Raw genomic sequence first — 27,918 nt, 5'->3', positions numbered from 1 at the left:
GCGCTCCATCCTGGACCAGACGACTGCCAGCGCGGATGCAGGTCACCGCCCTGCGTCAAAAGACAAGTGACTGATCATTCAGTGAGGCGCTATTAGACATTGCATATGTTGATAATACTTTCTATGGTTCTGTTGTTGTTGGCCTTGGACCAGTGTTTCTTCTTTGGAGGATGTTGCTATGTCACGCTGGCTAATTGTGTGTAATTGTGAAACCGCGGCTTGATTCGCTTACGAGGAACCGCGCTCAGTTCTGTGAATCTGGAAGGTGCCGTCTGAACTTGTGCACGTCGGGCTTCACGTATCGGCGTTTCTGAGAAGCATGCAAGGAGGGCAGCGCAGTGGAGTGACACACTTCTTCACGGCTGAAGGCCGCGGCTCTGACAGGTTTCCTAGAACACACTCATCTCTATCAGCGCGGGTAACGCTGCAGCAGAGCGTGCGTGAGCGCGCACGCATGTGAGCGTGCGCGCGTTTCCCACATCCTCAGCGATGCCACAGATAGAGCTGATTATGAATGCGATCGCTTCGAGTGATCGTTTCACAGCCGGCGCTCGTTCCGTGCACATGTACCAGAAACCGACGTGTACAAAGGTGACTGTCGGTGCAGGCGCTCGTGGAAAACACCCAACTGCATGTGAAGTGCATGAGGTAAATAGGAAACCTGGAGTCTTTTATGATGCTACGGGACCAGAGTTTTACAGCACGCGCAAGATCACACTTGGCCAAAAAGGATGATGTTGTGGAGCATTTGTAAAATCACTGCATGTGAAGACTCGACACTACAGCCGAAGCTCATGACAGGATGTAAAGCAGCGTGCGTGACGCTCACCAGGCCCAGTTTACCAGCTCCTTAAACAGCAGTTCACTAGCATCGTCGTCGTCATCCGTTTCATAGGGTAGGAGGTCGTTCATTGTTCTCGGATGAACGCTGACCCTTTAATGACTCGCTTTGATTTCTCCTCTGAACCTTGTGCAGCCGGGTTTGAGAGCCTTTCGCTGGTGTGAGTAAAGTCACTGCTAGACGGCCAAATGACGAGCGACGAGTCTCATCGATGAGGTCACGGTCTCCTGCCTGATGAGGCGGCTTCGTGTCATGGCTAACGTGTCTGCGTAGGATCACTGTGCTTCACCAAATCTGTGCAGAGGCCGGTTTCGGGTCAGCCCGGAGCGCTCGAACGCTGGCTGCGCTGACCCTCGGAGGGATAGAGGAATTCGGAGTGTGAGTCGGTTGCCACGGCGACGGCCTTGAGAAAGGGACCCTGGGAAGATGGTTTTGGACTCCAAACATCCTGTGTGTCACCCGCGAGTGTGGGTGTGCGCGCTCGAACAGTAGATGCGACTGTGACTGTGTGGGTGAGAGGTTGCATGGTCACATCTGGTGCCGCGTCTCGCTTTGTTGGTGAGCTACTTTCATCAGCCTGCGACGGAGGCTGTCGGCGGCAGCAGGGGTCCGTGAAACGCATCATAGTAGACACGCATAACTTTTATGCTCAATTTTATTTAGTGCAATTTAAAAATAATGTACTAGAATATATGCATGCATCAATAAGTGTCTGAGAGTGTGTGTGAGTGAGTGAGAGAGAGAGAGAGAGAGAGAGAGAAGCTGAAACCCAGTAGTGAAAGTTGAGTCAACATGAAAAGAGCTGGGAGTGAAAACTGAGAAGCTCTGTTGGGGGTCATATTAACGTTGTTGTTGCTGCGTCACTTCTTCGGTGTCTCCATCAGCAGCCGAACGCGCGTCGTCGTCGTGGCGACCGGCGTGGACAGCGACGCGCGACGGCCTCGCTGCTGCGTCGCCATCGGCCTCAGATCAGTTCCGTCAGTGGAAAGTGTGTTTTCACAGCTGATGAGGCTGCGGCCGCTCACCTGAGCAGTTTCCACTCGTCGGACCTGCTGCTCTCAGGGAACTGGCAAAAGGCTTTGAGTGCAGATGGTTAAAAGTGAAGCCTGTTTTTGTTCTTAATCCCCACGTCGGCCGGTTGCCTCTTTGCAGGGGACGCAGCAGCGTCTGCACAGGAACACGACCTTTGTCGTCGTTTTACATTTCCTGGGTTTAAGTTGACATCTTATCTTTTTTTTTAGCATCGGTTTTCTCAAAGTGCTTGATGGTGTTAAGCAAATAATGTTAATAGCAAAGCAAATAATACATATACCTCACACACACACACACTTGTGTGTTGTCTGGGGAAGTATCACAGGCTGCAGCTTGCAATAATAGGAAATGTGCTGTGAGCCTGAACTTGATCCCCCAATGAGTCAATTCACAGAAATCAGGCCTGTTATGTTATTGCACAACCAGTCAGACATCTGCTGAATGTTTTTTCCCCTCCACAGACACACATGGTTCCTGAAAGATGCTCTTAGTCACAAACTCATTCACGGTTTCTCATTAAATTGGCCCAAGTGAATCAGTATCTGGTTGTACACACCTTTTTTGAGTCACTTGTAGTTGTTTGTGTCTCTGTGGTCTTTTTGTGTTTCAGTCTTCTTTCTTTTTTCTCAAACTGCTTGATATTAAATAATGTTAATAGCAAAGCAAATAATACACACGCACAGGCACAGAGGATCATGTCTCATTAGCTTTTGCACTTCCTGTGTATTTGATGTTGAACTCACATTTTTCATCCTCATCTCTTTGTTCTCGTTTTTGGCACGCGACACCGAAATGTGGTCCGGGTCAAATGGAAGGAAACTTCTGTAACAACTTCTAGTTGTTGCTGCAACAATGTTCCTTACTGATGAATCTGCCTTTTAAATTTTCTTCATTACGTGACTTGGAAAATGCCATCAGCCACTTGGGATGGGTTGGTCTGTAACAGTGCTCTGTGCTTCTGGCCACTCAGCGTGTGGCTGTCAGTCAAACGCAGGTGGGCAGAGAATCAGAACACGTACTGCAGATCCTGGTTTAGGAGTGTTGAAGTTTCATCTGCAGCTCTCAACCTGCCACACGCTGCTCTCTGGTCGAGCTCCATAATCAGATCTGCGCTGTGACTGTACACTGACATGCACACGCTCATCGGTGATTTCACCAGTAAACCAGCGTCGCTGCTCTTTCCTCCAGCTTCTCCTCGAACCTCACGCCAGTCTCGCGCTTCCTCGCCTCAGACTCCCATTTTTTCATCTGCGCTGGCTTCAATGCCGGGTTCCAACCACATTCTTGGAAGCCCACTCTGAAGCGGCCTTCTAATAACGCCCGTGCTGCAGAATGAACATCTCCAAATGTGATTCCTTCATAGCAAAGTGTCTGTCTTCACAGAGCGCGTGCTGTGCAGCTGATTGGATCTTTCTCACTATTCTTAATACGAGGACCCGTTGTGAGAAAACCTCAAAGTTTTAACATGAATTCGAAAAAAAAAGCAGAAATGTTTTGTTTTTTTCTTCTGAACACCCTGCACTGAAATTCAGCTGTGGCAGCAATTTGGCATTCCATTCTTAGTCAGTTCCTCATTGAGCGATCTCTCGACATGAGTCAGGTTGCTCTCATCTCTGCGTCACGCTGCCTTTTGTTGTCATTAGCCGCTGCGGTTGAAGCGGAGGCCGTCTGGAGTCACCGGACTCTTTGACGGCGGCCGCCGGCTGTGAGGGGTGAGCGGGCGGTGGGCTAATCTGCTGCTTTGATGTGCGGGATTAGCAGGCATTCCTCCGGCTCATCCGGTGCACACAGCCCCGTTCTGTTTCCATCTCGCGGATCCTTCGGCTGCTGTCGTGCTCCTCGCTCCTCTCCACTCGCTGTTCTGCCTCCGGCGCCTTTGCTTCATGGGGTCTGATGTGGCTCCAGCTGTAGCTCGTTGCTTTCCACCGTCTTGGAGCTTCAGCATCAGTGATGTTGATGTTTAACTATTGCATTATTAGATCACGGAAATAAAGGAGAGCGACCGTCTACTAGACAGAACTGCTTTGATTACTTGAACTGTTGGTCTCCAGATTACAATCTAGCAGCTGTTTTGACGTCTCATCGTCTTCAATGTAAATCTTCGCCATCGTTTCTTGTTTTGTGCACTTGCATGCAGACATTTTATGGGTTTGACCTGTTGGCCCAACAATTAAAACAGCAAGGAGGACGTTTTTGTTATAATTCATAATAAATGTATGCAAATTACCACAGTAGCTGCAACCCTCTATGTAAATATATAAATGAATATTAAATGTTCTCATCTCGGAGGTCTGAGCCAGAGGGACGTCTGCCTGTATATGCGTCTCTGCCCATGCTGTTCGTTACTGGATGTTTCATGCATCTGCTGTCGTAAAGGTCGTCACGCACAAGGTCGTGGGTCCATCTTGGAGCTCTGCAATGGGAGCTCCCATCATGCTCTTCTTCCTGTGGTTCACTGCCGTTTCCTTCACTAGGGGAGACTGTTTTCAGCTGCATGAATCACACACACACACACACACACACACACACACACACACACGCACTGCTCTTCAGGCTTGATTTGGATCATGTGGTTCCCATTTGTTAAGTGTAGAGACGCAGGCTGTAGACACACACACACACACACACAGCAACTTTCCTGTGGTACCACGCGTTTCAGCATCTGTAGCTTAAGCGATCAGCCTCAGAATAAAAGCTCCCGTTGACACAACACGGAACAGTCATAACGCTGCTGTATTTCAGTTTCCACTCTCTGTTCGGTCTGTTTCGTTAACCAAGAGAACATCATCTGATCTGTGTTTTAGGCCTCCAGCCCTAAACTGACAACTCACTGCTCGGATATCCAAGAAGTTCGCCGCTGTAACGTATTGGAGATGCCCGACAACTTAAACACTTTTGTTTTAAAGGTACGTTCTGCAGTTTTAAACCAGGAAGTCTTTAAAACGGAACAATTATGGTTTTACAACATTTCAAAATGCACCTACTGTAACACACAGGACAGCAGGGAAGTGGACTGTGCTGCAATAGTTCTTCATTCATCATTTTTATCCTTATAAAGAATGATGGTGTTTTCACTTATCTAAATCCATCCAAAGCGATAACAGCCTTATTTATCATGAGCAGGAAGCAAACTGGCTTTTTACAGCTGTGTAAGTGTTTGATGGCAGTTTTACACGGGTTTAGCTTCATGGAAACACATGTTACCGATGACTGGGACCCAGCAGTTCCCTGTGCGACACCTTCTGGCCAGATTTAACTCTTGTTCTTTTTTTTTTTTTTTAGCTTTTTATTCTTAGCTGTACCTAATTTGTGTTTTGCGAGTCGATTCATGTGCTGAGTTAATTAGTGTGGTGTGTTTGAGTCTAGCTTGTTCCAGGATGAGCGCCAATAAAACATGTTCTTCATTTTCTTTTTGTTTTTTTTTTTCTTTATTTTTTTCCCGTCCGGGAAAAGTGCCAGTAGAGTTAGTAAACCCTCGGTTCGGTCCAGGTGATGCTCTGACGGTGTGTTTGGAACCCTCTGTCTCTGCAGGTTAATCGAGGTAGTCTGATATTTGAGACGGACAACGACCAGCAGGTCAGCTCTTGGACGACAGAGCTGAAGGAATGTATCAGCAACAGGTGAGACGCTGACGTTGGAGCCCACATTTGGGCATTTTGCCTCTGTCAGCACAAACCAAACCAAAGGCATTAGATGCTGATTAGTTTATTGTTACACGAGTCGGAACCAAAAGTGTAATCAGGAATTCCAGTGGCGGAAAAGGAGCCAGGGCTTGTCATTTCTATCCATTTTACAAGTGATCACGTCTACTACTAATTAGCACAAGCTCTTCAAGTCAGACACACACACACGCTCATTTCTGCGTATCATGGATGTTTACTCGTGCTGGAGCGTGTGTCTGCAAATGCAAGACTCTGGATGTTTTGCTTTGCTCCGCACAAGGAGCCGCGTCCTGAATATTTCTGGAAATAATCGTTCATCAAACTGAACGGTTAACTTAATATTTACCCTCAACCTTAGAGAGGCAACACATGTTTGTGCAGCGCATTCAGAATGAATGTGGATTTAAAATGACACTGAACTTTTATTTGTATATTGTAAACTGAATGTGGAGCGACTGGGCAGAAGGTGTGTTTACGGGGCGTCTGCTTGAAGAACTTTTCGTTTGGTTCCTTCTTTCACTGCCCACATTTCCTGTGGCCTCTGCTGGAGGAAAAGGGGGAAGATGCTGAAGCATGATAGACGTGATTGTGACTCTGTTAACATGTTGGTGCAGGCGCAAATCCTAAAATGAACGAAGCTCACGAAGATGAAAGCGGTCTCGCATGCTCGCACAGCGAGAGGAGACGCGTCTTCCGCTTGTTCAAAACAAACCCGAGTCAGCGTTTCAGCAGGATTCACTCAGGCCTTCACCTTTTAACCATCTGTACTCTGCACAAGAGCATGGGTTCTGGTTCCATCTGAACTGGTGAACTGGATTCACTTCCTGTCTATGCTCAGGGTCCAACACACACTTCAGTATCACTGGACCTCGGTACAAAAATAAATAAATACATTTGTAGGCAGTTTTCCATTTCTATTCCACAACAGTGTTTGAGGAAGTATTTCTACTTGTGTGTTTTTAGTACTTTAGTAACATACTAATACTAACTTTAGTACAACTGCTTCTCATTTTCTGGTCTTTGTTGCTCTTTGTGTTTCGTGGCAGTCAATAAATCACTGACACTTTTTTTTTGAGACACTGGTGTAATTACACTCACTGTAGAGCTTCTAGTCTGCATTTAACAGAAACAAGGACGCAGATCTGCCAACACAAAGCGGAGCTGCGGATTCAAAAGGCACATGGTGGAATAAACACAACTTGCTGTGAAATAATTATGAAGTTGACCTGATTTCTTCCTCGGGAAGAAGCGAAACAATGAGAATGACGTGGTGTGTGCTTTTGATGATGTTGTGTGTCTAATCTGAACCTCTCTCTGCCCCTCAGGTCGAGCAGTGTGGAACTGGAGCCTCTCCCCTCGCCGGCTGACGGCTCTGAACCAGCCAGCACACACGGAGGAAGCGCAGACTCGGCGAGTCAGAGTGAGTGACAATGAGTTGAGTCCGAGTTGGCAGATGTTTGACGCAGCTAAATGTTGATGATTTTTTGTGGGTTGTGCGTTGCTTGTCCAGGCCCCGCCCCCTTCCCCCTACTGAAGCAGGCTGTCCAGAAAACGGATCACTTCCTGTTCTCCTACCCGTGGTTCCACGGGCCCATCTCCCGGGTCAAGGCGGCACACCTGGTTCAGAGCTCCGGCCCAGGGGGCCACGGGGTGTTTCTGGTCCGGCAGAGTGAGACGCGCAGGGGCGACTACGTCCTCACGTTCAACTACCAGGGGAAAGCAAAGGTACGACACGCAGGACAAAGGCTCGCTAACGGGCAGTGGTGCAGAGCAAACGTGAGGCGAGAAGCTGACTCTGTGTGTGTGTGTGTGCGCGTGTGTGCGCGTGTGTGTGCGTGTGTGTGTGTGTGTCCACAGCACTTGCGCCTCTCTCTAACAGAATGGGGTCAGTGCAGGGTGCAGCACCTGCGCTTCCCCTCTGTGATGGACATGCTCAGCCACTTCCGCCTTTTCCCCATCCCCTTGGAGTGCGGAGCCGCCGGCGCCGTCACGCTGTCCAGCTTCGTCGTGGCTGGGTCCAGCCTTCCATCACAGGGTGAACCCCCACCCCCACCCTTGAAAATGAAACAGATATTCATAAAATATTTCCCAAAGTAGACTCATGTGGATGTTTCTTTTCCCCTCAGGTCAGCTCTCGAACACCGTCCTGGTCCCCTTCTCCCTCCACCGGTGGAACTCGGAGCCCAGCTTGGCTCACTGCAGCCTGCCTCACGCCTCCAGCCAGCCCCCGTCCTCCAGCTCCACCACCAGCTCCGCGTCCACCCCCAGCTCCAGCTCCCAGCCGGGGGGCCACCCGTTCGCCCGCACCAACCCCCCCTCAGACCCTCCCCCGCCCGTGCCCCCTCCTCTGCGCCGCAGTGAATCCGTAGGGCGGAGGCCCCTGCTCCGCCACACCAGCGCCCACGCTCCCATCATCCCTCAGCGGGATTCGGACTACGAGCTGGAGCCCGAGCGCGGCCGCATGCGGGCGATAGACAACCAGTACATGTTGCTCTGACCCACTCATGCTTGTGTCAACTCTGAACGACGGCACCCGTGAAGCCCACACACACACACACACACACACACACACACACACACACCATACATACGCATTGTTTTACCCCCACTAAGCTTCATGTGACTCATGAACTTGTGAGAACAAAGCTTCGTCTGAACACATAGCACTGTGTATGTCAACGCATACACTCGCCCACTATGTCTGAGCTGCGTGTGTTTACCAGCATCAGACCTTCACAGCCAAAACCCCGAGTGTCCACAGTGAATGTATTTTTGGGAGTTTTCTAGCAGTGTTGACTGTGATAATTGTTTTCTTTGTTTCGATGCTGAGGTTCTGTGTGAGAGAGCAGAAGAGAAGGCTTCCATCCTTTTTTATAGTCTAACCTGAACTTTATGCAAAAGGAGTTAAATCAAGTTAAAAAAAAAAAAAAGAGGTAACTCGTTTCGGCTTCATCCCGTCAGGCGTCGCCACAGCGAATGATCGGCATGGTTGATTTGGCAGGTTTTTACGCCGGGTGCGCTTCCTGACACAACCCCTCTTTGATCTGGGCGACAGTTGAGCAGATCCCACCTACAAACACTGAGGACTTTAGACACATTTCAGTAGATGGTCCTTCTCTTGCATATTACTATATATTTATGTGCATGTTGCTTTTAGTGCACTTTGTAAACAATGTGTATTTTTTCTATACACAGATTATTTTTCAGAAATATAACCAAAGGGGAAACTTTGGTTAAAGTCAATTGGCAAAGCTCCAACAAACTTCCAAAGCAGTGCTTTCACTCGTTTACACTTTGCTCAAGCACAAAACCAGTGATTTAAGATCAGCTCCTTCTGCACAGTTGTTGTCCAAAGCACTTGTTTGAGCATGAACGCGTAGTTTATTGACATGTCAGTAAAGTACGTGGTTCACCTTCATGCCCCGTTTCTAACTGCGAGGATTTCCTACATTAGTCCAGTAACAATGGGAAGAAATGAATTGAAGTGAATGCTAAAACATAATCCATCCACTGTAGTGCATTGGTTTAGTAGTGGAAACGATGTCCTGTCACCAAAGTGAGACCTGGCAGCACAAGGTGAATTTATTAAGCAGAGCTCTAAAAACTAACAAGCTTCACTCCGAAGAGCGCGAGAGGGGAAACACTCGACGTAAAGACCAAAAGCAAACAATTACGCCTAAATGAATTGTCCAGGCTTTGAAATCTTATTCAGTCAGTTTATTCATTGGCGAAATCACACAGGTGCCTCTGTAAATATCAACATTTACTACTTTTTACACTGATAGCATTAATTATGTTCCTAGTATTTTTATATGTCACCACCACAAGTCAATTGAAAAAAAATTGTATTTTTTCTACACTATAGATGTTTTTAATAGAGCCTTGTTTGGAGGTATAGGAAATCTTTGTGTCCAGATGTTGAACATCAGAGTTTAGACACGTTCTTCTGGGTAATTTTGGTCGTTGACCTGCAGCTTCACCGTTTTTCTTTCCCTGTTTACGAAATTAACGGCCAATTAATTTCCGGTGCCTTCTGAGTTTGTCATTCAACCTTTAAACTATAACAGATGATCATCACGTAACTCAGGTGTGAAGTATATTGCCAAGATTTAATTTGCTACATTGTTATTGAAGTTTCTTTTTTGTACAGAAAACGTCTAAACAGGTTTTTGCCAAAGAGAGAAGCTGCTGTGTGTATTAATACTCACAGGCCTGATTTCTCTCAGAACCATCACCTGATTTAGAACCAAAGCTGATTTAAAGCGTATGTTCACTGTCTCATGAGAAGCCTTTAGTTATTTTTGTGGCTAATGAGGCAGAATGTCCCGTAACCGTGGTCATCAGCTGTTCACAGAGTCAGTAGTAATCAGAGTTTCTCTCATTTACTTGCAGTAACATCCTTTAGTGGCTGGATGTCGTTGGGCAGTAGTGTGCTAGGATGCGCTACCTGTCTGCTAACTTTGCTTTAACACTAACTTTAGCAGTTGGTTTTAGATTTACCTTCAGTGAACCTGCCCTTGTTTGTTATAGTTTCCTGTTTTTAGTTTTATAAATGCATACAGTAAATGCCACTTTGTTTCCTCATGAACATGACCAGAGTAAGTCTGCTGTGATTAACATCATGTCTACTTTGTCTACCAAAGGATCATTTGGTACCGTGGTTGTGTTGTTTTCCTTAACGTGTCTTCACGATCTAGACTGACGTCTTTGAAGTGTTTTAAAGGGGAACAAAGACAAGGATGTTTTTGGCAAATGTACGGTTGCTCTTCCTGCCATGACGCGTCCAAAGCCAAAACAAATCTTTCATCACCTCTGTTTCACTTCCGCTGAAAGAAAGCAACGGTAACAAGAACTATTGACGATCAGTCCCATCTTAGCTGACTTTTTTTTTTTTTTTTATTTTAAACCAAGGGAGAATGACTGTGCCTTTGCCAGAAAGCTGCTGTTGCTTTTCCCCTTTTTTTTAAAGTGCAGGTGTGATGTGGTGCAGAACATGTGTAGTGCAATATCTGAGATGCCCACTGCCTCACCCCTTTATGACGTACAGTATGTAAGGAGCAATCATAGGCTTCCAGGTGAATGAACTGTGTGAGAATTCAGTGTTTGCACTGGCTCATCGGCTGCACAACAAATGCCAAAAACTCGCCACACAGGGAATACCCACTGTTGTTCTGTTGGTTTCTGGTCTCATTTCACCATGGTTCACTCCAGTTGTCTCCAATCGAGTTAATCCCAAAGATCCCTCGTACCTCAGGTTGCCTTCAGTCCCAGACGTCCACTCCAGCCGACACCCGTTGTCTCCCCGCGTACGTTTTATTTGAAAATGTCCAGTTGATGAATGTAATGTGTTCTCAATACTGTTCATTCTGTTTAACTTAGCACTGTAAACATTCCAGCTGAACCCAATGTCCTCCTACCAGAAAACCACAACACCCTTCAGATTTGCCCTGTTTTTGCATCACCTTCAGTTATAAGTATCTAAATTATATATAAATATCAACTGTATATTTGACTTTTTTTTTTTTTAAATAAACCTAACCAGAAAACACATCAGCAGCTGTGTGTTGACTCTGTCATGTGGTTCTAGGACGATCACTGCTCAGGTGATGGACCACATAGTTCTCTTTTACAAGGTCTCGTTCTGTGCGAGCTGATCTAAAGTAGAACGAAATCTACTTTGTTAGATTAGTACAGTATTACGTTTTTCCCTCACCATAATTATGGAGCATTAAAGGTTAAAGTAGTTTGTGCGCCTGTGTGTTTGTAGCAGGATGATGTAGGCCACATACTACAGCAACCATGTTCACAATGAAGCAAACACTCAGTCAGTTTTTAAAACTTTTTTTATTGTTTTTAAATTTTTTTGCTGGTTTTTTTAAATTATTTATATTATCTACAAAGTAAAAGTTTTAACTTAAAAGTTACATAAGGGTCAGGTGAGAAGTGGCATCTGATCACCTCAGCCATTATAGTTTCATAAATAACGTTTCTCCTGTCCACTCGGCTGCCAAAACGTGTTCGTTTCACAGGAAGCTTCTTGTCGTGTTTTGTGTTTAGTTTGGTTAGAAACTAGTCTGGAAACAAACGCAGCACATAGCAGCAATAAACAGTAAGATTAATACTGTCTAAAAGTTGGAAGATTTTTTTTCTTTAACAAGGTGCAGACAAAATACAAGTTCCAGTTGAATTTTCTTCTTCACTCTCACTGATTAGTTACTCTCATTCTCTCATTTACTTGGCAAGCTGACTCAAGCTGCAATTTGGGACCCCTGGAAGTGTGTTTGTTGTATGTGTGTGTGTGGTAGAGAACAGGGGCTGATTAGGAGCAGTCTTGTCCATTTAAATCTCTAGCTTGTAAAAACATGTCACTGCATCAACCTGTTAACATTCTCTTATTGCCTAGTCGGGGAGGGGAGGGAGGAGAAAAGCCGATGTGAAGCATGTCTGGTGAGGACGAGGAGAGGAAGCGCTCTCGTTCTCTTTGTCTCCTGGTTATGAAGGCTCTGGTGGAAGAGCACGGTACAGAGGGTCCCAAATCTCGGCGGCGCCCCCTACCTACAGCTGCTGCTGATGATGAGGTTGCACTGCAGAGATGAGACAATACTTACAGCCTGAACAGTGCATTTACTTCAGGAAATCCTTCATCTAGTTAGGTTTCAGTTAGCAGTCAGATCAGTTCTTTTTCTCAGGTTTTAACTAAAACCTTTGACTTGTCTTTTAAAAAAGCACGGGTTATTGTTGGCTACAGAACCTCAACACCAGATGCTTCATCAAGTACAGTGAGAGCATCTGGTTTAATCATTTTCCACACAAAACAGAAACTGAAAGTCACCAATTCCTCTGCTCCCAGTGTAACAAGACAGCTGGTGAGCTTGTGTTAGCAACACAGCTATGAGTAAGGACAGGAAAAACAGGACTGATTCATAGTTTGGTCTGCTGCCCGACTTCACACCTTGCCAAGAATTGCAGCCAACACAAATGAACGTGGAGAATCATTTTTTCCAGGTCATTGTTAGTCAGAGAGTAGAGATCCACAGACCATATGGCATCTTTAGAAACTGATAAACTACACCTGTTCTAGTTACAGTTGGCCCATCCAGCCTCCACCTGTGTGCCTGACATACCTTGTGGATGTGCCAGGTAGGAGAAATGTGTAGTAGAGGAAACTGGGATGGGGTTGAGGGAAGCCTGGGGCATAGGTGGCTGAGGACCTCCTGGAGGCCCCTGGGTAGCCATCAGCATCATTGGTGGATGGGTGGGTGCAGGATGGTGAGACGGCACTATACCAGACTGCATGTGAGCCTAAGTGTGAGACATTGTGAGTCAGTGAGATCAAAATGTGTCAAGTGAGAGACAAACAGGACAGTGCAAGTTCATTAAACAGATGAAATACTTAGAAGCTACAACTACACTGTGTGGGTTACTGTCAATGGATTCTAGTATAAGTACAGTATCACAACTAGATCTCCACTCAAGCTGCTAAAAGAAAAGCAGGCAAAGAATCTGCTCAATTATAACAAGAAACATTGCAGCCAGAGAGTTAAGCATTCATTTAACAACCAAGTAGTTCAAAGATTACTGAAGGTCTCTTTGTGAGCATGCATGGATAGCAGGTTTCACTTAAAACTACTTTATCCTGCATAAATGTGAAGTTCACATCCTAGACTTGGTCAAACTCCTGCCTACTGGAACTGATCAAAGAGTTAGTCACTTTCATGTGTAAAATCGCTGCCAATCAAAATGTCTTCTGTGCTACTTAATTATTGTCCCAGTAGCCAAATGTAACGTACCTGCTGCACATGTGCCATGTGGCTGGGGTTGTAGCCATGCTGCACCTGCTGAGGGTGTATATAGACAGTCTGCTGAGCAGAAGGGAATGATGCCTGGGGAGACTGAGGGTTGGGACCTGGGGTCATAGAAGGAGGCGTGGGGGCCAAGGCCGAGTACATCTGCTGCTGAGGGGGCTGATTGGCTAGATGGAGAGCTTGGGCCGCTGCTGCTGCCGCTACGAGACGGAAACAGAAACACAGCACATTACTCCAGTTTATATTCTGCTCCAAACGTGTGTGCAGAGCAGCATTCTAGGTTCGCACACCTGCCGCTGCCTGCGGGTGCTGTGGGTGTTGCACAGGGCTGGCAGCTGGGTGGCTAGGACCTCCGTGTTGTGGGGGACCACCCTGCTGGGCTTGGCCTGTGGGTGTGGCCGATGGTTGGGGGTGCTGTGGGTGAGGGTGCAAGGTGGCACTGTGGTGGGGGTACTGCTGAGGCATTGGCCCTGGAGACACTGAGATGGGAATCCGTGTAAGTTAGCCTGAAATGAACCGGTTCGCCCGACAGCCTGCACAGCCCAGTTTGTCACAGTACACGGGGGCTAGCGTGACGTACCATACATGGTGTGTGTCTGCTCTGGGTACTGTGTAGTCGAGGAGGAGACGAGGCTGGGCTGGCCATGCGTGGGAGGCGCCATCATCCTGGCACTGCCCTGCATTACTGGGCTGAACACATGCTGTGCCTATGGGGCAGACAGAGGAGAGGCAACGTGAGCATTAAACACTGGTAATTCTCCCTCAGCCTACAGCTAGTACGACGTAACCGGAATCCTACATGTTGGCGTGCTCATGAACACAGCTGACTTGTCATTCTGACTAAAGCCAATTTTCTAGCTGTGTTCCAGCTGTAAGAGCAGGTAATAACTCGGGTTTGAGAGCCAAGAGCATGCAGTCAGCTTCACAAATCAAAAGGATCGGAACACTGGCACCCTGTCAAGCAGCTGGACTGTAGACATCTGTGAGACAAATAGCTGACTAATGAACGACTGGAGGAGGCAAAGACAGCCAGTGCTGTGTCATGGGCCTACAGTAACTTTAAAAGGCACACGTGGCTCCTAACAGGTGATTCTGGATTTGCAGTTTCTCACCTGTGACTGGTAGTGTGGCATCTGCTGGACCAGTGGCTGACTAAATTGCTGTGGGCTGCAGGCGAAATACTGGGCAGAGTAGGCCGGGCTTGGTGCTACAATGGGTGGCCCTGCTGCCGTCGCTGAGTGCATCATGGTGGGCGTGCCAGGTGGGTGATGCTGGTCTGACCTCTGCTGGGGCATGCTGGGTACTGGAGAGTCAGGTTTGTTGATTATGAGGATACATTGTTAATGTTCAGTTAATCTGAACTAAACAGAATCACAAAGCAGAGATGAAGAACAACACAGCAATAAAGAACCTGTAGTCCTCAACTCGAGAGAAACACAACATGCAATGCGCACGGATTAATGGCTGTGGATGAGAATGTGCTCATTTATAAATATTATGCATAGACAGAAAAGCGAGAGCAAAAGCGTGACCATGAGAAAGGTGTGAGGAATGAGAGAAAGCTGCGTTATTCTCACCTTTACCTGGTCTGTAGGGTTTAGACTGGCTGACCGCCATATGTGGCATCTGAACCTGGTACATAGCTGGAGACTGGGACGGTAGAGAAAACAAGTTTAAACTCAATGTCTTCATGGCACCTTCAGATCATTTCTACAGAAGTGAAAACCAGCCCTTGGCTAAAAACCTGACTTACTCTTACAACAACAATGTGGTTGGCTTTAAACTGTTGCCCTCTTTCAATATACACAAAGTCTATTTAAAACAAACATGCATGTGAGACTGTGGGAATCTCTTACCTGGGACCACATACATTTTCTACATCTGTCTATCGTTGGGCAGAAACCTATGTTTCGCAGCTATGACTCTGACCCAAACTTTGCTCGTCATCGTTCTCTGGCTGCTGACCACTATACCATGCACGTCTATTAGAAACAGTATTATAGGAAAAACAAAGAGGCTTGAACACCTATTAGCTTACAACCATTTCTTAGGAAAACAGATGAAGCCAATAGAAACAAGATGAAGTTAAAAGTCCATCTGTGATGACAGTTCAAGATGAATTGCAATAAGAAGTTGGCAAACCAACATCTGATGGCATTAATTCAACAAGCAAGCAAAACATCTCAGTGCTGATTGGGCTTAATAAAAATAAACAAAAGGATTTTAAAGTAATAGAAATCTTAGAAAAATTTACAAACCTTCCATATTATGCTTTTCTAATGGAGCGAGAGAGAGAGAGGAGGGGGAGAAAAGGAAAAAAAGAACCACTCTTTAGTCGACCAAGTTAATTTACCATTTACATGTGTTTGATGTTGGATCACCAAGTTTTTCTTATAGCAACATAGAAAAGTACATAAATCTTTTCGTATGAATATATTTGGTTTTATCTGAATTATCCAGGAACAACATCTGAGTCATTACAAATATTTTGACATACTGTATGCATATTTAATGTACTTCCTCCATTCCTTAAACATTTCAAAGTTCTGTGTCCCAGTTATCCCAAATATTTACTATATTAAACATTATTCACATAATTTGGCAAAAATAATGAATAAAACATTAGAGGGAAGGGAAAAGAAAAGTGATGACAAGTGCATGTTGTCTTTGAACATTCTGTGTATCTCAATGTCTATTATGAAATAGAAAATGTCTGTAGGCCCCCAAAGAATGAAAGAAAATAAGAAAAACAAGGAAACAAATATTAAGAAACCAAAACCAAGTGGGAGCCCCTCAGTGATGGTGGTTATTTAGGAATAAACTGTGTGTTTATTACTGTTTACTTTTAATTAGTTTTTCACCCACATAATACAGATGTAATTAATTAGAATGCGTGTGCCTCACCTGCACTCCTGGGCTGACTGGGGTGAGCGGATACATCTGAGGGAAGCAGACTGTCTGGCTGTAGACAGTTGGGGGCTGTGGGACCACAATGGAGGGGCTGGGTTGGCCCTGAGGCCGAGGGGGTGTTGGGGTGTTGGAAGGTTTTGGCTAATGCAATGACATGTAAAGAGACATAAACTATTAGAGAAATCAGTTTAGTTTGTGTTGTTTCTATTCTGCAGTCACCAACAGAGCACACTAACCTGTGTAGTGAACCTGGGTTTGAACTCGTTGGCATTTGGGTTCAGGGTTGATTTTCTCACTTGACTGAAAGAGGTGAAACAAAGTGAACTTCAATAATTTCCCAAATAGTTGCTATATGTTGCTAAATAGGCATACATAGCACGTCTTGTAAGACTGTTTCCTAGGCCATGTTATGTACAGATTTACTACTCAACATCTTATTTTTACATCTTGTAATGCTAAATAATCAGAAACATTCCACGAAGTGAAACAGCGTCTCTTATAACATATTGAAGGCTCTCATTAACCATCCACTTACTCTTGTACTGCCTCCTTTTTCTCCTCCTTCTCCTCCTGCTTGAGGCCACTGAATGTGGACGTGGCTGTCGTCTGGACTCCCTGTGACGTCACATCCAGGCCTGTCCTTTTCTGGTCTGGGGCTGAAGGAGACGGGGATAGGGCAGCGGGGCTGCCAGGCTTACTGGTGTTTGTGGCTGTTGACGGGGCAGAGGCACCACCGGGGGTGCCAGCAGCAATCACTACACCCTCCTCAATGCCCTCCCGCCCCACTGAACAGGTTTTGTCCAAGGGAAGGTCTTTGGGCTTGTCTGCTTGATCTCTGGGAGGCTTGGTCATCATCTGGTCAAAGGCAGGGTCTGTGTTTGAACTAGACTGCAACTGCAAAAGGGAACATGAAAAGCAGCGTTTGGAGGAGGTGCACAAAAGCTCCAGTGCAGCCTCACAAACAAAGAAATACTGTATAAATACTGTATGAATTAATAGAAATACTCACCCTAAAATCTACACTGAATTTCTTCAAATTATCTATTTGCTTTCTGTGATCTGGAGCCATAGATGGGGGTCCTATAAGATCAGTAAAAAGAGAGGCATAGAGAGGTTTGTTACTCACAAATGAATGTGTTGAGGTTATATCTACTTTCTTAGGCTGAATATATAGAGAGAGCAAAATTTTAAATAAAAACAGATATGAAGGCAAATGGTATCTTTTTCAAAATAAAATAATATATATATATATATATATACATATATATATATATATATATATATATATATATATATATATATATATATATATATATATATATATATATATATTCAAAACACTAGTAAATGATTATTATTCTAATGAGTAAACACTGTACCTTTACAGACTGGTCTGGTGATACTAGATGAGCTGTCCAAGGGCTTAATGTTCTCCTTGTTTGCAGTGGGGGATGTTTGCCTTGTCTCTTGAACCCGACATTCTTTTGCTATATTAAAGAAAATAGAGAAAAGAAAAATGATCAGCTTACTCCACAGCATTGGAAGTGAAAGCAAGGGTTAATAGTAAGCTTACCCTCTCCTGACGGGGAGGTGACTATGTTTGGGGCAGGGCTAGCAGCAGTAGGAGAGGAAGCTGACGTTGGTGTAGCAACTGTTTCAATAGGCGCTGCTCCTGTCTGGGGTGATGAGAGGGAGGAGGACCCAGAGGAAGATCCACTTATACTATTCTGCCGGGGAGAACGGGGTCTGTGGGCTGAGGAAAGAAACAAGAGTTTTGATCACGGCTACCATAAAACATAAGTTCTAATTCATAACATGTTAGTGAGCTGCACAGGCCATTGCACCTCCGCTAACTACTGAGGACCATGTCCCTCCAGAGGAGCTGCTCCTGGTTGGTGCAGACACTGGGAGCTCTCCAGGGGTATTGTGGGAAATTAAGTCCACTCCCGGAGGGACGCCAGTGGTCCGGCAGGGTGGCACTCTATGAGTACGAGGTGTCCTCTGGGATTTTGGGGACATCCTAGGTGGACCTATTGATCATCAACGAAAAACAGACAAATCTCTGTGAACACAGTGGAAGTGTGGTAGCACAGTGTTCCCTGACAGCTTGCTGTAAAGGTTTCCACTGGTCATGTCTCACAGTAATCGTACAGCAATGTTACTTGATAGCAAACATGTTAATAAAGAATAGCAGATGATCCTGTAAAGTGATGAGACAACGCACCACACTTATCAAACCAGAATGAGTGAGAAATGAGAAACAAAGAAAGCGAAGGGAGAACGTTAGGTGGAAGCAGGTGTTTCCAAACGTCACCGTTTAGCAGAGTTTATGCACGAATTATGCCTGTACTACAAGACACAGGCTGGAGCAAAAATATTCTGTGGCTAAACAATGGCTGACATCTGAAAACTTTCCATGTGAGTGAAGTACATGTTTGTTAGTAAGACCAAAAGGAACTAAGGTATCTGCTGATCAACTTCCTCGTCTGCACCATGGAACCTGTGACAGAGCTCTTGCTAAACAGAAAGCACAGCACACAGTAGTGCACCCACATGCCAAGGTAAAACTGCTTGATAAACTGACAAGGGATCAGCTTTGTCACCATCACTTCTATTTGCATGATGATTGCAAATCTGACCCCAGATCAGTCTAAAGAAGCATATTTACCTATTTGTTTTGTTTCACACTAGACCTGGGCAGATTTATTTAAGTTTCCTTATTGTCAATCATTTCTATTTTAGGCGACATCCATCCACCTCCTCATGCCTTTGCCCAGATCTGTTTCACACTCAATGTGGGTACCTTCTGAAGACATGCGTTTGGGCAGAGTGGATGCTGGCGACGCGGGCCCATGGTGGGAAAAGGAGGATGAGGAGGTAGGATAGGAGGGGTGGGATGAATGAGAGGGAGGCCTGGAGGGTCGAGAAGGGGGTCTGGATGGTGGCCGGGTGGGCGTGGTCGCCCGAGGAGGCAGAGAGGAGGGGCCAGACTGGTAACGAGAGGGGGGACGAGAGGAAGGAGATGGACAGGGTGAGGGCCAATGGTATGTACCTAAAAGAGGGAAGGACAAATGATCAAGAATGACAAAAAGCAGGTGGCAATTAGTTTAAGTGGGGGAAACAAAGATCAAGCAGAAATAGAAAAAAGGAGACTAACAAATATAAGAATGGTAAGAGTTGAATAATACACTTTAACGGTCATAAGTAAATGTACAATAAATTAATAGGAACATCTTGTCAAAGGTGCTGAACCAGTTTAAGTAAACAAGAAAGAGGAACGGTGGGTGACTCACAGAAGCCTGAAACGCAAATCAGTGTACCTGTACAGAAATCCTATATATAGAGTGTAGCGAGTAAGAGGGAGTTTGGGTGTGATGTATTCAAGCGCACCTCCATTAACTACCCTCTGGTCTGCCCCGGAGCTGGGACTGTAGTCATGAGGTCCTGGTCGCGGAATCGGGGGTCCAGCCGAGTTCTGAGCCAGACGTGGTGAGTTCTGACGTGCCGGACCCCAAGACATCGCCTCCCTGTTCCTCTGACCTGGAGGAATGTACTTGTTCTCTCTGCGCATAAACAGACATTCAAACAAACAAACAAACATGGTTCAGTTAAATATACATAAGACAAAAAAAATCAACATGACAAAGGGAAGGAATTAATTCAATACTTTATTATGTTCAACTAAGCACCTCTCATTAGCCAAAATAAGCATGTTTTCTTTAATTAGCAAGGAAGCATTTGTTTAAAACAGCTGCTGTCTAGTTAGTGCACTTGCTAGAATGACTTTGTTTAATATGCCATTATGGTGAAAGGAGCAGAGAAGGAAGTGTTTGGGCTGTGGTTTCCTTCAACCATTGAGATTATCGCCAACAATTTAAGATTGTACATTACAAAATAACTACAACAACCCAATTTCAAGCTGTGCATTGAAGCATGAAGCACGTGTCTGCCTTACTCCTGTATTTGTGCCCCGGCCTCACCTACTAAGTGTGTGAGACTCCCTCTCCCCTCGCACTACAGCAGTATATTTCTCCTCTTCAGAGCGGTCATCATTCTCCAGCGCCACGCGAGCCTTGTATGTGGCGCTGGCCTCAATCTCCTCTGCCAGCTGCGCGGCACGTGCTTCCCTCTTAAGGAATTCTTCTGAGTTGTCCCGCTCCAATGGGACCCTGGGCAAAAGCTCAGGTCAGGCAACAGTAGCAGAATGATAGTGTGATACTCATTTGTGGTACAGCTTAGAACACACAGGGAGATTCAGATATACATAGAGAGGCTTACGTATAAGTAGACAGGCTGCTGTCATAAGTGGAAAGGACTCCATATTTTTCTTCATTGTACTTGAACATATCGTTAGGGTCCCATCCATTTGACTGATTGGGAAACACATACACAAGATCTATTAGCAACCAAGTGTCCTGGATCCTGTATGGCTGCTATTATATACAGTATCAAGTGATGTATTAAGTATTTGCATATATTACCACATCAGTATCCAGAGACTCAAGGCTGTCGGAGTTATGGGTCTCTCCTCCATCCCAGGGCTCCAGATCTTTCTCCTTATGCTCACCGTTGATTTTGCCACTGACTGCTGCATCTGTGAAGTTGTCTGTGATGCACACAAACACATTCAGTGGTTTCATAAGGTATTGAGATACGCCCACTACTTAGACATTATGTTGTACATTTAATTTTTATTGGGAGATGTGTACATTCAATAAGCCATAATGACAAAGTGAAATGAAAAGACTTTTCCACAAATGGAATCTTTCATTTCATTTTCATTCAAGTTCTGTACTTTGTACCGTAGAAGAGTTGTGAACAGCAATTACAGCTTTAACTTTTCAAGGCTCTCTACAAGCTTTGGACCCTTTTTCTATTTTTGCCAACAGAGCTCTAACAAATGGGAGAGTTGGGTCTGTGAACTTAAGGACTAAAATTTAACCCCCATGTCTTTGTTACAAGGTTGCAGGGTCCCATGTTCATCCATGGTGGGAGTTCATCTTTCATCTCATCAGGCCTTAGTATATTTTTCCATCATGCTGAGTCCTGAGCAAACTCAAAATGGGGTGTCATATGCCTTTTACTCAAAGTGGCTTCCATCTAACCACTCGACCGTGAAACCCTGATTGATGGAGCGTTGCTGGAATGGCAGTTGCAGAGGATTTCTAAAGCTCCTTTAGCAGAGTGCTTGTTTACACTTACGATTAAAGCAAACAGGATAAACCAGACCACAGCCTGGAGTACCACACCAAGCACATTATTGGTTTTGTGTATTATGTAGAGATTAAAAAAAATCTTCCAATTGCCACTAATTTGTCATTATGGCTAACAGAGTGTACATTTAAGTATCAAATCACACCTACAACACAATAAAGTGTCTAAAACTCATTCTGTGTGTGACTGTCACATGTCAACATACATACACCTACAGGCTCATAATGGTAAACGGTCACATGGCAAACTCTCACTGTTTTTGCAGGGAAGCGATCATGCCTCATGAGCTTATGCCTCAAACTCTCACAGCAGAGGTATTTATGGAGGTAGTGGTGGTTCACCAGACACACCCACTCACATCCAGACATGGGCCCAACTGGATTGGGGAAAAATCCTTTCAAAACATTTGAGCTATTAGTTGAGCTGGCATTAGTTAAGTAAGAATAAAAGCTTCAGTAGTGTGAGCAAAAAAGATCCAAACTCGTACAGAGAAAATGAAATTCCTCAGTCGCTGCCTTGGCATGTTACTAAAGAAAGTCATGTAATTAAAGTAATCAATAAGCAAAGGTCTTTAACATTAAGTTACAGCTCTGCTGTGCATTGGCCATATACAGCTTCTTCACATGTATTATACACAACCATGGCAACATCTTAAGAAAAACACTTTCATAGCTTGGGGTTTATCATACTTTCAGGAAAACTTATTCTACATACTCTAATTAAACTTTTAAATTGTTTGATTGGCTCAACTAAAACCAGCGAGATACTGGCTCAAAGAAAAATTCATTTGAAAGGACATCTAATCTCATGTCAGCCCAAGTCTGGTCTCACATTCTTAGAACTGGCACCAACAGACCACATATGTGAATAAGGCATATCAGCCACCTTGATTTACTAATTCATCCAAACATCCCCCAGTACAAAGCACATTTTAGTATTTCTGGCACACAGCAGGTTCAGAGATACTAGATTGGCCCCATAAAAAGAGTTGGGGTAACAAGTCTTAGTTAAAGTGGTTGGTATGCTTTAAACACACTGACCATTAAGGGAATTGTGTATAAACGGTGATTTACAAATCAACCCTGGCCATATTGAGGGTTAAGCAATCATGCATTTATTGTAGTCAATCCTAGTATGAATTGACACTTTTATACAATACTCAAAGCAAAGTAAAGTGCTAGTGCTGGAAATGTGTTTTCAACTTGTTGCTTTCAGTGAAATCATAATTTTCTTTCTCAGCTGTAGGATAAAGCCACCATATGTGGGCAGGGCTAAGTGAAAGATGAATTAACGAGCTTGGCCGTAACTAACAATAAATGTAGAAAAACAAGTAACTATTAGTGTGATGTTACAGAATCCTAAAACAAGTTCAAATGTGAGGTGCATCATTTAACGAAACCATACGTGAAAAAACAATTGGCAACTCTTCCAACAAAAGCAACACCCAGTTTAGTGATGAAAGCATCTAATGAACAGTTGATATTACATAAAAGAAGAAATGCTGTTATCAGATTGGACTTGCAGTGCAGCACAGCAATTGGTGGCAACAGATCAGTCTAAGGAATTCACACTTTTTAGAGTGATGATTTCAGTACTTCAGGTACTGTATGTATGTGGGAGTGCATAAAGAGATGTGCAAAATGAGAAAACAGCCATTAATTACCTGTGTCAGAGGAGACTAGACCATTGGAGAGGAGAGACAGACAGATTATAATCAGCTGAGTGCTAAGGTTTAAACACTGAAGTGAACATCTTCCTAACTAATAATTTTATATTATTTTCCTTTGTCTACAGTATTCAAATTACTAGTTACTTCACAAATGCTTCAATTAGTTTCAGAACTGGCACCAGCACACTACTTAAATATAATAAAATCATCATACTTTATCACTGTTCATTTTTAGAGAATAAATCTTTTCATAGTCTATAAGTCAAATTTAGGACTTTTTAGCTTGAGTGTCTTTGCTGTGGCAGCGCAACCTTCTGATCAACCAAGAGATCACATAAATCATCAATGACCACTCAGAGTAGACACACTGGATTTAATGCATGGAAAGTATTTCTGAACATCAGAATAAAGACCAAAAACAATGAATAACATTTTGTATGCACTAATGTACTAAATACAAAAGAGAAAGAAAAAGCTAGTTGTATTGTGTATGCTTTATGATGTTTGATATGTATAAGATTAGGTACTTAAAGTCTGTTCCTAGATAATATTTGTCAGCAGTACCTTTTCTGGCGAAGTTAAGGTCTACATCTTTGAAGGTCACCACTACGACATCTGAGGCCTTGAAAATGATGCTCTCCACAATATCCTCTTTCCTGGGACCTATGCTTGGCTCTGGACTCTTTCTGTGGGCAGCATCCAGCACTAGGTCACACTGAGGGAGAAAATTGTGTTCAATAAATATTAAAAAGGAATATGAAACACAAGAAAGCCTAAACAGGACATGATGAAATGCTGGACATGTGATGATAAAACCCATGTAACTACCTTGTACCTCCATCCTATATTATCTAGATTATATCACTGTAAACTTTCTTTTCATTTTTGACTGTTGGTCTGACAAAACAAGCAATTCAACCTTGATTATAAAGTACAATGATTCTAAATGGTAACAATAAACTACTAAGGAATTTAAAACCAATTCCCTGAACCTAACAACACATTTGTCAGTGTATGAGAAAGTGTACAAAAGGGCTTTGGATAGAGCTGGGTGAATATTTCAACATGTTTGACTCCTCACTTTGCACACACCATAGTAATAAAAGCCACATGTGATGATGTGCCTTGGTCTTCAAACAAAGTAGCGTTTCTGCCTGTACAAGCAGGCCAAAATCAATTTCTGAAGGAGTATGCTGCCGGCCTTCTTCACATTTCAGTTCACATCCTTGTGAAAAAATATGGAAGCTACAGGCCTCCACTTTGGTCTAAAAGCAACGCATAATGTCCATTTCTGACATCTGAAGTGAAGCTAAAGCCCAACTCTACTGAATTAACTAGACAAAAAAATACAGAATTGCAAAGATTAGGCTTTTTATCTGTGCAAAGTAAATTGTCCCCAAAGGGGAAATGTTGCGAATATTTTAACATTTAAGGGAAGATTGAAAAGGGGAAACGGTGATCTTTGTTTTAGCCACCTCTGGGGTGAATCTGCTGGCAGGACACGATCGTCTCAGCAGTTAATCTTAATCATTAAAACTGCTGTTGAAGAAATTAAACATCTATCTTCATATTAGAACCAATGAAAAACATCACACGGTGTGTGAACCTTACCTCAGGACCATATGTCTTAAATACTCCTTCATAGATGGCTCCATTTTTCACTTTAAGCTCACATTTGGCCCCCTGTAAATAAACAGGACTGACATTACTCGCTGTATGCAACAATCACTTCTTCAATATAATATAACTGTAAATTAGAAAAACAAGTTCAGAAACTAATCTGCTAAGAAACAGTCAAATTATTCATCAGTTTCTGCTTTGTTTATGCAACCAGCTGTCTCGCTAAACCAGAGGTTGTTTTTATTGCAGCATAGACATTTTGAAGAAACAGCATGTGGTTAAAAGACAGACTGCAATAGATACAGCTGTTCCCATCTTATTTACAGGCAGCATGATCAACATTGTTGTTTCATGGTTTTCTCACAAATTACATTCTTTATACATTAACGGTATATTGGAGTACAAATTCAGAAGGGCACATTAGAAATATCGGGAATATTATCTATCTTATGGTTTCATACAGTTACATACCACAACTGACGTCAAGACATGGACCATCCTCATGTTTGCATATACACCGCTAAAAATAACCTATAGAGAAAACAGAGTTAGTTTTTCTCTTCCCTATTTGCAAAAAGGAATTGTGCTACACAGGAGCACATATGTAAGTGGCACCTACTGTACACTCCCTATAGTCATTACACAAAGAAACAATTTTCAAACCACTGGATTTGTGTCTGAGGTCTATTCTGTGCAACTTCAAAACCAAATTGCATTTCTTAAACTAACAAGACAAAATGGAGAGGACTGTTCCAGGTTTGTTAAAACCAGTTTCCCCACTCAGCAGCCGCAGTACTCAGGTATAACACACTTCTTGTGACGCATGTCTATTTGACAGAAAGGCTATTTTCTACAGAGTTGACAGATTACTTACTGCTGCAGGACCTTTACCACTGTGCCGTCCCCTGAAAGGAAAAAATGCCATTGTTGTCAAACTGGCCATGTAAAATTTGTGCAAGCATATTAACACAAAGCACTCGGTGAAGAGGACTGTGGTTCAACTGAACAATTGAAACCGAGGTGGTGCTGTACATATATAAGATGGCACAGAATTGCTGATGTACCTGGTAAAAAATCATCAATGACAATTAACCTATTTGTCTATTCTGTAACTTCAGCATCCTCCAATACCACAATAATGTTCTGGTTAGAATGTTGAAGGGACTGCACACTGAACACTGTAGCATACATTTTTTCCACGCATGTCCTAAAATGCACCCCATTCCCTGGCACAAGGACAGGCATTCACACTTCATTCGGTGTAGGCAACATCATTTTCATTGTAGTAAATGAGTAAGAGAGTATTGAACTAGAGTATTAATATTAGAAGCAAGCGGAAATCGATCATGCTTTATGCATGAATCCAACCGGCCGCTTGTCATTTTGCATTTCCATACGGCCTTAACAGATGGAAGCTACGCAATGAATGGGGCGTAATGTCCCGGTGACCGGTGAAGACAAGCCTGACCAAAATAACACTCCCCAAATTCACAATACGCATGCAGCTCCCGCACAGAGAGTATGTGGTTGCTGTGCACAAAAGTCATACTTCAAGGACACTATTTAGCACGAGCTGTAACGTCAAGGTTGAAAGCTCGTCGGTCTGTAATTCCCCCTTCTCCTCTTCATCCGCCCCTTTCTTTCGTGCGCCCACACGCTTATATCAATTTCTTGGCAAACCCATTGCAGCAATGTTGCGGTAATGCAGCAAGCTGCACGAGTGGAGAGCAAACACGGTTGTTCCATCGCAATCTCCTAGATCTAAGAGTCGCGAGGACGAGTCCCGTTAGCTAGCGGTTAGGAACGCCGAATGTGGCAGATGCACCGCATTACAAACATGCGCTGCTGGATGGCTAATTAACACTTGCTAAGCTGACTCCGAGCCGATGGTGAACTTGGCAAAGAGCATCACTGAAGCTCGTTTTAGGGCACCGTGCCTCTCCGTCTACGCCTGTCTAAATGCACCGCCCGAAACCAGATGAGGCGTTGTATTTAACGTGGGAGAGGAGGAACCCTTACGACGAAGTTGCAACATTATTGGAGCAAGCGAACAGGCCTTGTTAGCTGAACCGCACCGCGTTAGGCTACAGAACCAACACGTCGCAAGGCCCACATATCGTTCACCAGCACGTACAAGTTTTGATCCATTTAACGGGCATGTCATCTCTCAAAACTGTAACAGCTTAAAGTGGCTGTGTCCAAACACTGAAAACCGTCACAGTAGCGCACGCATATATGTTTTATTAGAGTGTATTAGGGTGTACATTTCACAGACCTGCCCAGATTCTGTCTTCCCCCGCCGCTTCCTCCGGCACCAGAGGAGGCGGCACCAGCGGTGTTGCCACCGCCGGGCTTGCTGCGATTTCCACCGGCCTTCATTGACATGATGATCCCATAAAAGACAGCGCCTTAAAACGACCAGCTTCACACCGCAATTACTTGATGATGAGACGGTGTATGGTTGTGTGACACCGTGCTAACGGGCTAATGTCAACGTGCCTCCTTAGGAAGATGCTATGCTAAGAAGCTAGCTGGCTAAGGTTGCTAGCTAATTTAGCAATCTGTACAATTACTAATAAAACTGAAAAAAATAGATATTTAAAAAAGACAACGTGCGCCAGTCACTACTCCAAGATAAACATGAATTTTACACCCTTTGTCAATCTGTTTCGCATGCCTAACAAAATTTTGATTATTTCAAAATAGGGTTTACAGCTATCTCGGGTTCTTTCCGTTGCTAACAGCGAAAAGACCAAAACAGTCTGAAAGGGGACAAAAACCAGCGGAGGGATATATGAAAGACGTAACAGCGCATAACGTCTACATAAATAATTGAATACGATGTGTTGTGTCATCCTTAAATTAGTTAATAAACAAACGTGATTATATTTAATTCAGATCGCCAAATGCAACATAAACACATTCACTATTTTTAAGAACAAGCTATTACAACCGGGCACTACTTTCAGGAAGTGTACGGACACTCCGCGGGTGTTTTGTGGCATCCACGTGAGCCGGTGAATACATAAACTACACAGCCGCACAATCGTAGAAACGCAGCTATCTTACGCTAGTTGCATGCTTTTTGATTGCAATTAAACGTGCATATCAGAGATGACATAGAAATTATTAATTTCATCATTTTGCTACGACATTCACACATAC

At 44.1% G+C, this 27,918-nt stretch overlaps 2 protein-coding genes across 12 annotated transcripts in view; one reads left to right on the top strand and one right to left on the bottom strand.

The window, feature by feature from the left end:
* Nucleotides 1–11,085, top strand: part of sh2b3 (SH2B adaptor protein 3) — a 30,671-nt gene extending 19,586 nt beyond the window's left edge. For all 3 annotated transcript variants that reach the window (XM_029161448.3, XM_029161449.3, XM_029161450.3), the window contains exons 3-8: nucleotides 4,678–4,779; nucleotides 5,405–5,493; nucleotides 6,861–6,955; nucleotides 7,046–7,260; nucleotides 7,393–7,570; nucleotides 7,662–11,085. In XM_029161448.3, the coding sequence (XP_029017281.1) occupies nucleotides 4,678–4,779; nucleotides 5,405–5,493; nucleotides 6,861–6,955; nucleotides 7,046–7,260; nucleotides 7,393–7,570; nucleotides 7,662–8,032 (1,050 nt within the window). In that variant the 3' untranslated portion in view covers nucleotides 8,033–11,085. The remainder of the gene's footprint in view (nucleotides 1–4,677; nucleotides 4,780–5,404; nucleotides 5,494–6,860; nucleotides 6,956–7,045; nucleotides 7,261–7,392; nucleotides 7,571–7,661) is intronic.
* A 275-nt stretch (nucleotides 11,086–11,360) lies between these two features.
* On the bottom strand, nucleotides 11,361–27,528 carry atxn2 (ataxin 2). Of its 9 annotated transcripts, none has more exons than XM_029161437.3 (26): nucleotides 27,029–27,527; nucleotides 25,628–25,658; nucleotides 25,225–25,284; nucleotides 24,745–24,816; nucleotides 23,698–23,848; nucleotides 23,128–23,142; nucleotides 20,732–20,856; nucleotides 20,529–20,620; nucleotides 20,231–20,419; nucleotides 19,641–19,813; nucleotides 19,054–19,302; nucleotides 18,095–18,280; nucleotides 17,824–18,003; nucleotides 17,630–17,737; nucleotides 17,260–17,330; nucleotides 16,786–17,144; nucleotides 16,487–16,550; nucleotides 16,245–16,391; nucleotides 15,599–15,616; nucleotides 14,918–14,990; nucleotides 14,453–14,643; nucleotides 13,921–14,047; nucleotides 13,631–13,819; nucleotides 13,326–13,540; nucleotides 12,660–12,837; nucleotides 11,361–12,119 (listed from the first exon to the last, which is right to left on the bottom strand). In XM_029161437.3, exons 1-26 carry the CDS (start codon nucleotides 27,136–27,138, stop codon nucleotides 12,091–12,093), a joined length of 3,402 nt encoding a protein of 1,133 aa, XP_029017270.1. In that variant the 5' UTR covers nucleotides 27,139–27,527; the 3' UTR covers nucleotides 11,361–12,090. The 9 variants fall into 9 exon arrangements, with proteins under 9 accessions (XP_029017270.1, XP_029017272.1, XP_029017277.1 ...); XM_029161439.3 differs by having other exon boundaries at nucleotides 14,924–14,990; XM_029161444.3 differs by lacking the exon at nucleotides 13,631–13,819 and having other exon boundaries at nucleotides 27,029–27,528.
* Nucleotides 27,529–27,918: the final 390 nt, after the last annotated feature.

This window comes from Betta splendens, chromosome 9 (assembly GCF_900634795.4).
Source record: "Betta splendens chromosome 9, fBetSpl5.4, whole genome shotgun sequence".
NCBI classification, from domain to species: domain Eukaryota; kingdom Metazoa; phylum Chordata; class Actinopteri; order Anabantiformes; family Osphronemidae; genus Betta; species Betta splendens.
This window is presented reverse-complemented; position numbering and strand designations above follow the sequence as displayed.

Bases quoted from the DNA above. Each gene is read 5' to 3' on its own strand.
- atxn2 (XM_029161437.3), bottom strand. From the start codon at position 27,138: ATGTCAATGAAGGCCGGTGGAAATCGCAGCAAGCCCGGCGGTGGCAAC. The intron at 18,281-19,053 runs GTACCCACATTG...GATGATCAATAG, and splicing joins CAAACGCATGTCTTCAGAAG to GTCCACCTAGGATGTCCCCA. The intron at 12,120-12,659 runs GTATGTCAGGCA...TCATCTCTGCAG, and splicing joins CTACCTGGCACATCCACAAG to TGCAACCTCATCATCAGCAG.